Here is a 15,154-nt window from a genome sequence, read left to right as displayed (position 1 = left end):
AGACTAGGCCCATATTCCCTGGAGTTTAGAAGAATGAGAGGTGATCTAATTGAAACGCATACAATTTTTAAGGGGCTTTACAGGTTAGACGCTGAGAAAATGTTTCACCTGGCTGGGGAATCCAGAACACAGGGTTACAGTCTCAGAATAAGGCGTCAGCCAATTAAGTCTGAAATGAGAAGAAATTTCTTCGTTCAAAAAGTTTTGAATCTTTAGAATTCTCCGTCCCAGGGAACTGTGGATGCTCAGCCATTGAGTATATTCAAGACAGAGGTTGATAGGTTTTTTCAGGTACTAAGAGAATTAAGGGATTTGCGGACAGTGCAGAAAGTGGAGTTGAGGTAAAAGATCAACATTAATCTTCTTGAATGTCAGAACAAGCTCCAAGGACCAAGTAGCCTATTCCAACTCCTGTTTCTTATGTTCTTGAGTCCTTATTTGAATTAAGTATTTTTTGTTAGTAGATTGGCAGGTAAAGTTAAATCATTGTTCTTTATTTTAAATGTCATAAGGTTTCAGACTTGGAAATTAATTGTTACATTTGATTTGAAAGCTTACTTTATTCCAGGGACTTATCCGAACAATTGCAATCAGTCAAAAAGCATTTAAAGGCATTGGAGAAAGTGTAAGAACGTTTTACGAGCATGATACCAGAACTGAGACATTGTAATTGTCAGGATTGTCTGGACAGGCTGGGCTGCATTCTCTAGAAAATGAAAGGCTGAGGCATGACTGAAAAAATGTCTTTAAAATTATGCAGGGATTTGATAGGGTAGACTTAGAAAAGCTGTTCCCACTTGAGGGAGAGTCCAAAACCAGGGAACATATATATATATTTAACATAGTCACTCATAACTCCAATAAGGAATTAAGGAGAAATGTTTTTAACCAGAGAGAGATTAGAATGTGGAACTTTCTACCTTATGCAGTAGTTGAGGTAAATAGCATACATGTATTTAAGAGGAAGCTAGATTAGTGTATAAGAGAGAAAGGAATAGAAGAATAGGCTGATAGGATTGGGTGAAGTAGAGTGGGAGGAGGGTTCTGTGGAGTATGGGCTAGTTGGGGTGAATGGCTTGTTTCTGTGCTGTAAATTCTAAATAATGTTTTAATTAATCTGATTCTGATGAACATAGGAACAGGAGAAGGCCTTGACTCTGTTCTGCAATTCACTGAGATCATGGTTGATCTGTGACCTAACTCCATATATCCACCTTTACCTCATATCCCTTAATGTTTTTGGTTAAAAATAAACTATCAAGTTCAGATTTTAAATTTAAAATATAGCATCAATTGCCGTTTGAGGAAGAGTGTTCTAAACTTCTACCACCCTTTGTCGAAGAGTTTCCAAATTTCATCCCTGAAAGATCTGGTTCTAATTTTTTTAACTATGCCCCCCTATTCCTCGACTCTCCAGCCAGCAGAAATAGTTTCTCTCAATCTCCGCTATCTGTTCAACTTTAACCTTCTAAATTACAGGGGACACAATCCTAATTTGTGGAGTCCAGGTATCATTCTGGTAAATTTACACTGCGTTCCCTCCAAGGTGAATATATCCTTCATAAGGCATAATGTCCAGAACTGCTCAGAGTACACCAGGTGTGTTCTAACTAGGGCTTTATATAGCCAAAGCATGACTTCTACCCCTTGAATTCTAGTCCTCTAGATATAAAGACCAGCAGTCCATTAGCTTTTTTGATTATTTTCTGTACCTGTTCATGACATGTTAATGATCTATGTACCTGGACCCCTCTTTACTCTCTTTGGACCTCCACATTTTCCAGCTTTTCACCATTTACAAAGTACACTGTTCCATCCTTTTTAGGTTCAAATTGGATAACCTCATATTTGCCTACTGTGATGGAAACCACATCTGCCAAATGGAAACATATTAATTTTGTCATATGGAACACTATTTGAACTGTTACTGGACATAGAACATAACTTGTTTAAAAGAGACCACAGAGCAGTGGCTGAAAACATGGCTGTATATTTGCATTCTGAAAGACAGTTGTCTAGAGAGACAATGGGAGTGCTCCCTGATGCAGTTACCTAGATGGGTTTTGTCAATAGTGATGATCAAAAGACATTGAGATTCATTGTCTGTGTAAGAGCCAGCATTCCAACCGCAGCTGCCCCCCCCCCCCCACCCCCCTCCCCTGCCATTGAGTGTGTCTCGCAAGCTTTGAAGAATCAACAATCCTTGCAGGCGATCCTGTGGAAAGCAAAGAGCGAGTCGAGTCACATGACTAACCTGATGGCCAACCTGAGAATTGATTGAATTGTGCAACACAGTAAAATTTTGAGGCAGACTGCATTTTGAAAACCAAAGAGAAGCAAGGTCTCTCTCTCTCATGCAAAGTTCCAGGGACACACGGAAGTAACTTAAGCCTCAAGATAGAAGACACCTGCAGCCTTTTGGTACTGGCAAAACAGGTTTGAAAGTGTGCACTGGGCCCCAATGAGAACTGCAAGACTTAACTTTAATCAAAGATTTCACAGCAAACCAACAATCGTAACTGAATTCCATCTACTACTTCAAACCTTCCCCTCTTTAATTATTTCTACTTCTCTGTATCTATTTGTGTGTGTATCACGTATGCATGCTAGCGTGGTCGTGTTGCATATTTTTAGTAGTTTTAACTGAGTTAGAGCTTTCAGGTTAACAAAATTACACCTTTCTTGTTTAAACCTGAGAAAGCCTGTCTGTTTGATTCCTTTACAGTTACAATTAGAGAGCTGTGAGCAAGGACTCACTGAGATGGAGCTAAAACCACCGTCATTTAAAAGTTAAACCCTGTTACGGCCAAACCAGGAAAAGGGCAAGAGGGGAGCCTGAGACCCCTTCCTCACCTAGTTGTAACACTATGTTGAAATCCATTTGCTGCAATTTTCTCCATTTACTTAATCTATCAATATCTTTTTCTAATTTTATGCTTTCATCTACAAGGCTTACAATGTTGGTTATCTTTGCATCATCAGCAAATTTGGATTTGTGGTTTTCTATTCCGTTATTCAAGTCATTAATAAATACAGTGAACAATTGAGGCCACAACACAGATCCTTGTGGGATGCCACTAGTCACATCCTGCTAGTTAGAGTACCTACTCAATTTCCCTACCAACAGTCAATTTCTTAACCAGGTCAATAATTTGCCTTCAATTCCACAAATACATGAATTGCAGAATGTTTTCTTGTGAAAACATCATGCTCAGAACTCTTTCTTAAACAATGTAATTTAAATTTCAATAATCAATGGTGAGAGTGACTGCCTTTGACATCAAGGCAGCATTGACCGCACGTGGCATCAAGGAGCCCTAACAAAATTGAAGTCAATGGGATTTGGGGAAAACTCTCCACTGGTTTTGTCATACCTAGCATGAAGGAAGATGAGTATGGTTGTTGGAAGCCAATCACTTCAGCCCCAGGATATTGCTGCAGGAGTTCCTCAAGGTAATGTCGTAAGCCCAACCATCTTCAACTGCTTCAGCAATGACCTTCCCTCCAACATAAGGTCAGAAGTGGGAATGCTCACTGATGATTGGACAGTGTTCAGTACCATTCTCAACTCCTCAGATACTGAAGCACGCTGTGTTGGCATACAACAAGAACTGGACAACATTTAGACTTGGGCTGACAAGTGCCAAACAGTGATCATCTCCAACAAGGGTGAATCTAACGATCTCCCCTTGATGTTCAATGGTATTACCATCACTGAATCCCCCACCATCAACATTCTTAAGGTTACCAGTGGCCAGATACTTAACTGGGCCAACCCTGAGGTGTGAATTGCTGCCACGGAGGTTGGGCTGACCTCATAGTTGGTTTAGTGAGCTGAATGCGCTTTTCTAGTATTCTGTTTCTATCCATTCTGATGATGTAGAGTGCACATTCTTAGATCCAATGCAGTAAAATCTTTTGCCTGTAATTTTGGCTAAGTTCATGTGTTTGGAATTTTTCCTTTTGTTTTTCAGTGGGATTTGGTGTGTAACTCAGACTGGAAAATGCCACTTTCTATGTCGATATACTTCCTAGGAGTGCTGGTTGGCTCCTTTTTTTCTGGAATGTTATCAGACAGGTGAGTGATTTCCTTTATTCATCTCTGTTGGAAAGACTTTATTTATTTTAGAAATTGTTCAACTGTTTGGCCAATTGATTGTGTACTCCTATGCTGGAGGCAGTGTTACAACCAGGTGAGAAATGTGTCTATCTTCACCTGGTCTTATTGTAACAGGGTTTAATTTTAAACACACTATGTTTTGAGCTCCCCCTTTTGTGAATCATTGTTCACAACTTTCTAATTATCAGGCAAAGAAATTAGCACAAATAGGCTTTCTTTGGTTTAGAGAAGAAAGATGAAATTTATTAAACCTTAATACGGTTGACGCTTACAGATATACGACATGCTCACGTTAGCATGCACATGCCGTACACACATGCAAATAGGGACAGAAAAGAGCAGAAGAAAAGATAAGTAAAACAGTTTGAGGCACTATTTGGTTACTGTTTTTCGAGCTCGCTGTAGTCCTTGATTGAAGATATGGTCTTGCATTTTGTTGGGCCCAGTATTCTTCTTAAACCTTGTTCACTTGGGAGGCTTTTCTCTCTTTGAGTGTCTTCAGTGGTTTCCGAAGCTGGTGAGAGCGAGATGACGGCAAACAGGAGAGGAGGTAATTCTTGCTTCAGTTCCAGGAGAGATCTTCACTCCATGAGCACACGGCTTTGTCTCAATTCAAATCCTTTGTTGGAAATTCAAATTCTCTGCAACAGCCAGTTAGTCATATGACTAAAACTGGTCTGACAACTTCTTCTGTGTATTGGGGAAGCAACAACTGGGTCCCCATTGTTCCAACACTGCTAGTACTATGCAAATGTCCTTCCAGTCAGGGGCTTGCAATTTTAAGTTTTAATGTTCATGTGGCAAAATAATTTGTGCCTCAGTCTTGGCAGATGGGGCCTTTGCCTGACAGCAGATAAAATGATTTAAGAGACAGATTTGAATATCTTCTACAGCAAATGTAGTAAAGAAGGTGGCTGTCTGAAAATGTATTTAAGATTTAATCAACAAGTTCATGGATTAAAGATATAACATTCCATAGTGTGAATTTACCTTTATTGAGGAAATGCAATTATATGAAGTTCATTTCTATTATTTTACCAAATGTATTAATCCGCTTAAATAAATGGGTGAAAAACCATCTCTGATACTAGGCTGAATTTTATTTTGCTGCTGCTGTAATCGGCAGCGGCCGTACAAAATGGCTTTACTCCGCAGAGCCACTGCAATATTAAATGCGGCGGCTCATTTACATGGCTGGGGTGGACTGTGCCCCCCGCCCCGATGACGTGGAGGGGGTGGGCGGTCCATCCCTGGCAAAGGCGTCCGGCGCCATTTTTAAAGGGCTTCAAGCTCTTACATTTAATTTGAATTTTTAAGGAAACAAATGCTTAGACTTCACTAAAAAAAAACTTAATAAATGTTTCAAGCCCCTCTCGCATCCTCCCAATGACCAAACAATTCATTCCTTGCCCTCCCTCCCCCAAAATACTAACCTTTTGCACCTGACCTTCCTTTCCCAAAGTTCATAAACTTTGATCTTTAACCCTTCCCACAACCTCCTGGACCAATGAAATTCATTTTACCCTCCCCTGCATTGAGAAAATTAACTTACCCCCCTCCCCACCATTGTTACACCTAACATCACTGGTCGAAGATCCAACAGCACCGGAGTGCTGGCTGACAGCTCCAATATTGGCACCGGAACAGACAGCGGGAGCGGGTAAGTATTTAATTCAGTTATTAACTAAATTAACTTATTTAAATTTAGGTCCCGTTGCCGAGCAGCGGGATGAAGGCGCCATGAGGCCTTGCCACTGCCAGCAATATGAGGCCAGGCCTTCCTGGCGTCGAGGCCCAGGGAGGCCTCTGCCAGAGGCATTTTACGGCTCCCCCCCTCACACCGCCATGACCCCCAACATCAGGGTGGGCGGTAAACCCGGCCCACTATTTCACCTCTCTGATCTGTTCTTTGTGCTTCACTGTTATTTTGTTATTCTTTCGCGGGATATGAGCATCACTGGCAAGGCCAGCATTTATAGCCCAGCTGTAATTGCCCTTGTAAAGGTGGTGGTGAGTCACATTCTCAACTGTTGCAGTCAGTGTGCTACATTTCTACATTGCAAAATAAATTGTGTTGAAGAATAAAAGGACAGTGAGAATAATTTTATTTCCATATCTCTGACAGCTTTTCTGAAGATGGATATATAAGTGAGTGTTTGTATGAACTTCTGTGCTTGTATGAAATTGAGTGTATATTAGAGAGTGTGTGAATGAATGAATGTGTATTCTTAATGAGTATGAAAGCATTTGTTCATGTTCAAGTGACTGTGGGAGTATTTTTAACTTTCTGTCATCGTGTAAACCAGGCACTAATAGATCAGCCACCCTTTATACACCCTTCCCAACTTTCCTTTGAAGTCAGGTTGGGTTTATCCTTTTTGAATGTATAGCACATACCTGAGCAATATTCCACACTCGAATCATAGAAGAATCTTACAGCACTGAAGAAGCCATTTGGCCTGTCATATCTGTGCAGGCTCTTTGAAAGATCATTCCAACATAGACCTATGCCCTGACTTTTCCCCATAACCCTGCAAATTAATCCTGTTCAAGTACATGTCCAATTGCCTTTTGAAAATTCCTATGAAATCTGATTCCATAGTTTCTCTCCACTTGCTCTATCAAAGCCCCTCATAATTTTGAATACTTCTATTAGGTCTTCCCTTACCCTTCTCTGTTCTAAGGCAAACAATCGCAGATTCTCCAATCTCTTCACATAACTGAACTCCGTCATTCCTGGCATCAGCTTGGTAAACATCCTCTGTACTGTCTCTGGGACGTTGACATCTTGCTAAAGTGTGGTGCCCAGAATGGTACACAATACTCTACCTGAGACTAACCAGTGATTTGCAAAGGTTTAGCATGATTCCCTTTATTCTTGTTCAATCCCTCTATTAACAAAGCCAAGTATCCAGTATGCTTTCCTAACTGCCTTATCAACTTGCCCTTCCAGCTTCAGAAATTTATGAATATGTACCCTCAGGTTCCTCTGCTTTTGCACCACCCACACACCTGCCGCCCCACCCCACCACCCCCCCGCCGCCACCACTGCCCCACGCCACAACTCAAAATATTACCATTTAGATTAAACAGCCACTCCACTTTGTTTCTCCCAAAGTACATTACATTTCTTCACATTAAATTGCATCTGCCATGTGTCTGTCCATTTTCATCAGTCTATGTCCTGAAGTCTGCTACTGTCCCGTTCACTATTTACTCCATTGCCATCTTTTGTATCATCTGAAAACTTCAAAATTGTACTCCCTATACCCAAGTCCAGGTTGTTGTATATACAACAGGAAAAACAATGGTCCTAATACTGACTCCTGGTTGGCCTCACTGCATATTTCCATCCTGTCAGAAAAAACATTTGTCAATCGCTACTGTATACCTCCCATCCCTCAGCCAATTTTGTATCCAAGTTACCACTGTCTCTTTAACACCAGGTGCTTTCATTTTTCAAATAAGTCTGTTCTGCAATACTTTATCAAGAACTTTTTGTAGGTCCATATACACAACACCAGCAGCACTACCTTCATTAGTGCTAAGAACAAAGAACAAACAAAGAAAAATACAGCACAGGAACAGGCCATTCGGCCCTCCAAGCCTGCACCAATCTTGATGCCTGCCTAAACTAACACCTTCTGCACTTCCGGGGCTCATATCCCTCTATTCCCTTCCTATTCATGTATTTGTCAAGATGTCTCTTAAACGTCGCTATCGTATCTGCTTCCACCACCTCCCCTGGCAGCAAGTTCCAGGCACTCACCACCCTCTGTGTAAAAAGCTTGCCTCGCACAGCCCCTCTAAACTTTGCCCCTCGCACCTTAAACCGACGTCCCCTAGTAACTGACTCTTCCACCCTGGCAAAAAGCTTCTGACTATCCACTCTGTCCATGCCGCTCATAACTGAGTAAACCTCTATCATGTCGCCCCTCCACTTCCGTCGTTCCAGTGAAAACAATCCGAGTTTTTCCAACCTCTCCTCATAGCTAATCCACTCCAGACCAGGCAACATCCTGGTAAACCTCCTCTGTACCCTCTCCAAAGCCTCCACGTCCTTCTGGTAGTGTGGCGACCAGAATTGCACGCAATATTCCAAGTGTGGCCTAACTAAGGTTCTGTACAGCTGCAACATGACTTGCCAATTTTTATACTCTGTGCCCCAACCGATGAAGGCAAGCATGCCATATGCCTTCTTGACTACCTTATCCATCTGCGTTGCCACTTTCAGTGACCTGTGGACCTGTACGCCCAGATCTCTCTGCCTGTCAATAAGGGTTCTGCCATTTACTGTATACCTCCCGCCTGCATTAGACTTTCCAAAATGCATTACCTCACATTTGTCCGGATTAAACTCCATCTGCAATTTCTCCGCCCAAGTCTCCAACTGATCTATATCCTGCTGTATCCTCTGACAATCCTCATCATTATCCGCAACTCCACCAACCTTTGTGTCGTCCACAAACTTACTAATCAGACCAGCTACATTTTCCTCCAAATCATTTATATATACTACAAACAGCAAAGGCCCCAGCACTGATCCCTGGGGAACACCACGAGACACATCCCTCCATTCAGAAAAACACCCATCCACTGATACCCTCTGTCTTCTATGACCGAGCCAGTTCTGTATCCATCTTGCCAGCTCACCTCTGTTCCCGTGTGACTTCACCTTTTGTACCAGTCTGCCATGCGGGACCTTGTCAAAGGCTTTACTAAAGTCCATATAGATAACATCCACTGCCCTCCCTTCATCAATCATCTTCGTCACTTCCTCAAAAAACTCAATCAAATTAGTAAGACACAACCTCCCCTTCACAAAACCATGCTGTCTCTCGCTAATAAGTTTGTTTGTTTCCAAATGGGAGTAAATCCTGTCCCAAATAATCCTCTCTAATAGTTTCCCTACCACTGACGTAAGGCTCACCAGCCTATAATTTCCTTGATTATCCTTGCCACCCTTCTTAAACAAAGGAACAACATTGGCTATTCTCCAGTCCTCTGGGACCTCACCTGTAGCCAATGAGGATGCAAAGATTTCTGTCAAGGCCCCAGCAATTACTTCCCTTGCCTCCCTCAGTATTCTAGGGTAGATCCCATCAGGCCCTGGGGACTTATCTACCTTAATGCTTTGCAAGACACCCAACACCTCCTCCTTTTTGATAATGAGATGACTGAGACTATCTGCACTCCCTTCCCTAGGCTCATCATCCACCAAGTCCTTCTCTTTGGTGAATACTGATGCAAAGTATTCATTTAGCACCTCGCCCATTTCCTCTGGCTCCATACATAGATTCCCATCTCTGTCCTTGTGTGGGCCAACCCTTTCCCTGGTTACCCTCTTGCTCTTTATATATGTATAAAAAGCCTTGGGATTTTCCTTAATCCTGTTTGTCAATGAATTTTCATGACCCCTATTAGCCCTCCTAACTCCCTGCTTAAGTTCCTTCCTACTGTCTTTATACTCCTCAAGTGCTTCGTCTGTTCCTAACCTTCCAGCCCTTATAAATGCTTCCTTTTTCTTTTTGACTAGGCTCACATTTGAAAGACTCCCACATGTCAGATGTTGATTTACCCTCAAACAGCCGCCCCCAATCTAAATTCTTCAGTTCCTGCCTAATATTGTTATAATTAGCCTTCCCCCAATTTAGCACCTTCCCCCGAGGACTCCTCTTATCCTTATCCACAAGTACCTTAAAACTTAGTTACTTAAGCAAAGAACTCAATTTGTCTACTCAGATGCAATTTGGCTTTGGCTGGCTATCCCTTATCAACTCATGTTTCCCCAAGTGAGAATTCATTTTGTACTTGATAATAGTCTCTAATAGTTTTCACACAACTGGCATTAGACTGATTGGCCTATAGTTACCAGGTTTATCCCTCTGCCCTTTTTCGAACAGGGGTATAACATGTATAATCCTCCATTCCTGTAGCACTATTCCCATATTCAAAGAAAGATTGAAAAATTGTTGTCAGAGCTTCTTCTATCTCCAAGCTAGCTTTCCTTAGTAACTTAAGATGTATTCTATCTGGACTGTGTGATTTACTAATTTTGAATGATGAAACCCTATTTAGTAACTCCTTTCTGTCAATTTTTATCCTATCCAATACCTCTACTTCCTATTCCTCTACTGTAACATTAACTTCACACACTTCATTGTGGGTAGATACCAGTGTCACAGTTGTACTGAAACAGTTTAGTTTGGGGCTTTGCTCACACTGGTGCATGGATATTCAGCATTACAACCAGGATGTTGTCTTAGCCCATAACCTGTGTCTAGCGCAGTCAGATTTTCCTTAATGCCTTGAGGAATGAACTAAATTGGATGGACCCTGGTATCTATGATGGTGGGGAGATCAGAGGGAGGTCGAATAAGATCATATACTCAACAAATTTGGCTGAAGACGCTTGCTTAGTACTGGCAATCAGTAAGGTGCTGCATCCCACTGTAAATGCTGAGTAGCATCTGTCTAAAATCTTTGTCACTGACCCTGTCAAAGTTTACGTGGCCAAAGTGATATCCCTTCATTATGAAGATAATGGCCATTGCCCACGTCATTGGTGAGCATCCAGGGCACCTGTTCACCAAAGTAGCCAGGAGGTCAGATAAAGAGTAACTGATGGGGGAGTGGCAGGTCATGTGAGGAAGAGGGTAGGCTGGGTTCCCAAAACATCAGCATCTTCAAGTTTCCAGAGTGATCTTTTATGTAAGGGGGCATAGTGAAGTGTTTTTTTAAAATTGGAAATCCTTTTCTTCTAGAAGCTCAGCCTGGAACCCCTGGTGATCCCCACCTCCACTGTTTAGCAGATAGGTAGGCCTAATCGCACCAAAAATGTCTCCACTGACACTACACTGGGTCTTTTTGAAGGCTAGAGTTGCGGAATTCATAATGTCAGGCAACCCCACTTCCAGCCTTGTTCCTCTTATACCAATGACTTTTTTTTTGTAATACCAGAGATTACTCCCTCTGCATCAAGCTATCTCAGTATCTCGGAGGCAAGACCCTTAATATTTGGGTCCCAACTTAATTTCTAGTCTTTTCCAGTGCATACTTATCAAAGTTATGGCAGGTATGTTTCCGACAGATCATGCTTTTTCTGTCCCAGTATGTTTTTATGTAAATATGAGCATAAATGGATGTGTCTGTGTTTTGTTTTCTTGACTACTTATGTAATTTTGAGAATATATATATGACATATGCACTAGTGTACATGTGTGTGCATAAAAACATGATTTAGCATGTGTATAACTACGTGCATCAATTTATGTGTATGTTTGTCAATAAAAGTGCAGTGCTGTATACATGTGAAACTTTGGTTGGTTCTGCTTTACAGGTTCGGTCGGAAGGCAGTTCTGTTTGGGACAATGGCTGTACAGACTGGATTCAATATACTTCAAGTATTCTCACCAAACTGGGAAATATTCTGCCTGGTTAATTTCCTTGTAGGCATTGGACAGATCTCAAACTATGTGGCTGCCTTTGTTATTGGTAAGTGTCCATACCACTCAGTACTATTATTCGGCCTGTCCTTGCAACCTTTGATGATTCTGTCACTCACAGTATGACACAAAGTCCTGGTCATTACATGTTGGCATAGATTTTCATGTAATGGCAAGATTGATAATATACAACGTGCATCTCGCCGTTGCTAACATCTTCCAGCTTTTCCTGGTTTTCTAATTAGAATATGTCATAGCGAGCAGAGCAGTGAATCAGGCACTTCGCACCGATCTAAGGAATGACAGCACGTTTACTGTAAGCAGCCACTGGGGGTGAGGTGTGGTGCAGGAAGGAGTTAGAGTTAAGTGAATGATACCTTACAGACAATGTCCCAGACACCGCCATCACCATCCCCGGGTATGTCCTGTCCCACCGGCAGGACAGACCCAGCAGAGGTGGCGGCACAGTGATATACAGTCGGGAGGGAGTTGCCCTGGGAGTCATCAACATCAGCTCCAGACCCCATGATGTCTCATGGCATCAGGTCAAACATGGGCAAGGAAACCTCCTGCTGATTACTACCTCCCGTTCTCCCTCAGCTGATGAATCAGTACTCCTCCATGTTGAACACCACTTGGAGCAAGCACTGAGGGTGGCAAGGGCGCAAAATGTACTCTGGGTGGGGGACTTCAATGTCTATCATCAAGAGTGGCTCGGTAGCACCACTACTGACTGAGCTGGCCGAGTCCCAAAGAAGATAGCTACTAGACTACGTATGCAGCAGGTGGTGGGGGAACCAACAAGATGGAAAAACATACTTGACCTCTTTCCCACCAATATGCCTGCCACAGATGCATCTGCCCATGACAGTATTAGTAAGAGTGACCACCGCACAGTCCATTTGACGACGAAGTCCCGTCTCCACATTGAGGATACCCTCCAGCGTGTTGTGTGGCACTACCACCGTGCTAAATGGGATAGATTTCAGACAGATCTAGCAATGCAAAACTGGGCATCCATGAGGCGTTGTGGGCCATCAGCAGCAGCAGAATTGTACTCAACCATATTCCTTTCAGGTGAAGCAGTGATTTACTTGTACTTCTTTCAATTTAGTATACTGTATTTGCTGCTTGCAATGTGGTCTCCTCTACACTGGGGAGACCAAACGCAGATTGGGTGACCGCTTTGCGGAATATCTCCGCTCAGTCCGAAAGTATGACCCCGAGCCTCCGGTTGCTTGCCATTTCAACACACACACACCCCTGCTGTCCAGCCCACATACCTGTCCTGGGCATGCTGCAGTGTTCCATTGAACATCATGCAAGCTCGAGGAACAGCATCTCATTAACTGATTAGGCACGCTACAGCTTGCTGGACTGAACATTGAGTTCAATAATTTCAGAGCATGACGGGCCTCACCTTTTATTTTAGTTATTTTTATTTTTTATTTGTTTATTTTATTTTTGTTTGTTTCATCATTAATTCTTTTACCATGTGGTTACCTACGTTTTTTTTCATGTTTGTGCTTTGGGCCAGGGCTGTTCATTTTTCTGTCAATTAACACCCTCTCTGCACTCACGCTTTGTCTTTCAGTACACCATTAACATACCATTTGCCTTTGCTCCATGACCTTCTGGTCAGTTATTCTCTGTGAAACTAATTTCATTGATCTAGGGGGTGGTTTAAAGTTGATGACCCTTGTTGGGGAGGGGAAGGTCAGGGACCACAAGGTAAGTGTTTTGGGAAGGGAGAGGGCAGGTTATTATTTCCATGGTATTGGGGTGGTGGGTAGGAGAGGGTCAGGATGAATTTATTTCATTTTTTAAAAGCACTGTATCTTTAAAAATTTAAATTGTAATGCAAGGCTCGAAGCCCTTTAAAAACGGCATTGGCGCATGTACAGTGGCGCCTGACATTGTTGCCGGGGACGGACCGCTCGCCCCCCTCCACATTATCGTGGTCAGTGGGGGGTGGATCGTCCACCCGAACCATTTAAATGAGTTACCATGCTAAATATCGCAGAGGCTCTGCAACATGCAGTCCAAACAGGCGGACTGCCATTTTGGAAGCTCTTAGCTTATAAAATCTAGCCCACAATTTCACTTTATGATCTAATTTGTTTAATCCCTGGTACTGCTTGAATTCAGGCAGGTAGGCAGCAAATTGATTCTTTGGCTCCCCAACAGTCACTGCCACATCTGTGATTATCTGCTGGAAGACTGGGTTGTCTTTGAATATTTCCACACAAATATTTGTGGACATATTCAAGTTACAGGTCAATGGTTGTATCATGTTATGCACAATTAATGTCATATCCCTGATGGACTCTAGAAGCCTTCCATGTAACTTCAGTTCTGGCAGCATCCCCAGCAAAGTGGAAATTCTAGGTTTATGACTGGCATCAAGTTTATGTTAAATAGAATTTAAAGCACAAAAATAAGCCATTCAGCCCACTTGTCTTCTCCTAATCTATTGACTTTATCTCGCTATATTAACATGTTTGCTATCTCTGTCAGATCTTGCATTCTGTGGATTAGAATAAGGCTTTGGTTCTCATTGGCATTCCTCCTATTAGATTAAGTCTTCTATCCTTGGTGCTCAAGCTCAGGGACCAGAACATTGCAAGCTTTACATTTAAACAAAGCAAGAGATTCATTCTTCACTCCCATTTGGTACTATAAGGCTCAGGCATGTCTTTTGTACATGGAAATTGTCCTGCTTTCACTAGTTTCATGTACAGGTGTCATGCATGAGCCACATAGCATCAGATAGGAGTGAAGAATCAATCCCTTGCTTTGACCCAGAGTAGTTGGAATAATTAAACACTGTAAATGTCACATCATTCGGTAAGACATTTTTTTATTGTCCCTGGACTAAACCCCATGAGTAAAAATGAAATACAACTCACTGCAATCAGTTACTAAAGTTTCTGCATTCCCAGCGCCATCACAATGAAATCCCCTCAAATAAACAACATCTGTCCTGCTGACAAGTACATTCTTGACATTCTTTTACTGTGAGAAAATCATTGATGATTCAGATATAATCTGAGTATTTGGACATTGGATCTGTCATACACTTGTGAGATGGTCACTCTTAGTTAATGTTTATTTATTATGTTTACAATTAAATCAAAATTATGTAAATATTCTGCTTGTTCCATAAGTTTAGATTATTATATTGTTCTTGTGTCTCTCTATTTGTCGCTAATTAGACCCCTCCATGTATAAATACTCAGTCTGGTCTCTTGATGCAGAATTTTCTTTTAAAGACTACTTCGGCTGTGATCAATATACTGAGAAGTTACATCAGGTTTGCACACCACTGGTTTTCATTTTGGGTGCTCTGGGATTCGACTATGATGAGTGAAATTTGAAACAGTGTTACTGAATTTATATCACGGAAGCAGGTCATTTGGCCCAACTGGTCTATTCCAGTATTTATGCTCGGCACAAGCTCTTTCCCACCTTAGTTCATCCAATCTTATTAGTGTATCCTTCCAATTCTTTCTCTGTCATGAACTAATCAAGCCTCCCCTTAATTACATCTGATTTATTCATCTCAACTGCTCCATGTAGTAGCATAAAT

General features: G+C 42.0%; 1 protein-coding gene across 4 annotated transcripts in view; it reads left to right on the top strand.

Moving 5' to 3' along the window:
* Positions 1-15,154, top strand: part of LOC137375964 (organic cation/carnitine transporter 2-like) — a 123,100-nt gene that overhangs the window by 21,880 nt on the left and 86,066 nt on the right. For all 4 annotated transcript variants that reach the window (XM_068043770.1, XM_068043767.1, XM_068043769.1 and 1 more), the window contains exons 2-3: positions 3,975-4,078; positions 11,460-11,614. In XM_068043770.1, the coding sequence (XP_067899871.1) occupies positions 3,975-4,078; positions 11,460-11,614 (259 nt within the window). The remainder of the gene's footprint in view (positions 1-3,974; positions 4,079-11,459; positions 11,615-15,154) is intronic.

The sequence above is a fragment of the Heterodontus francisci genome, chromosome 12 (genome assembly GCF_036365525.1).
Source record: "Heterodontus francisci isolate sHetFra1 chromosome 12, sHetFra1.hap1, whole genome shotgun sequence".
In the NCBI taxonomy this organism is placed as follows: domain Eukaryota; kingdom Metazoa; phylum Chordata; class Chondrichthyes; order Heterodontiformes; family Heterodontidae; genus Heterodontus; species Heterodontus francisci.
This window is presented reverse-complemented; position numbering and strand designations above follow the sequence as displayed.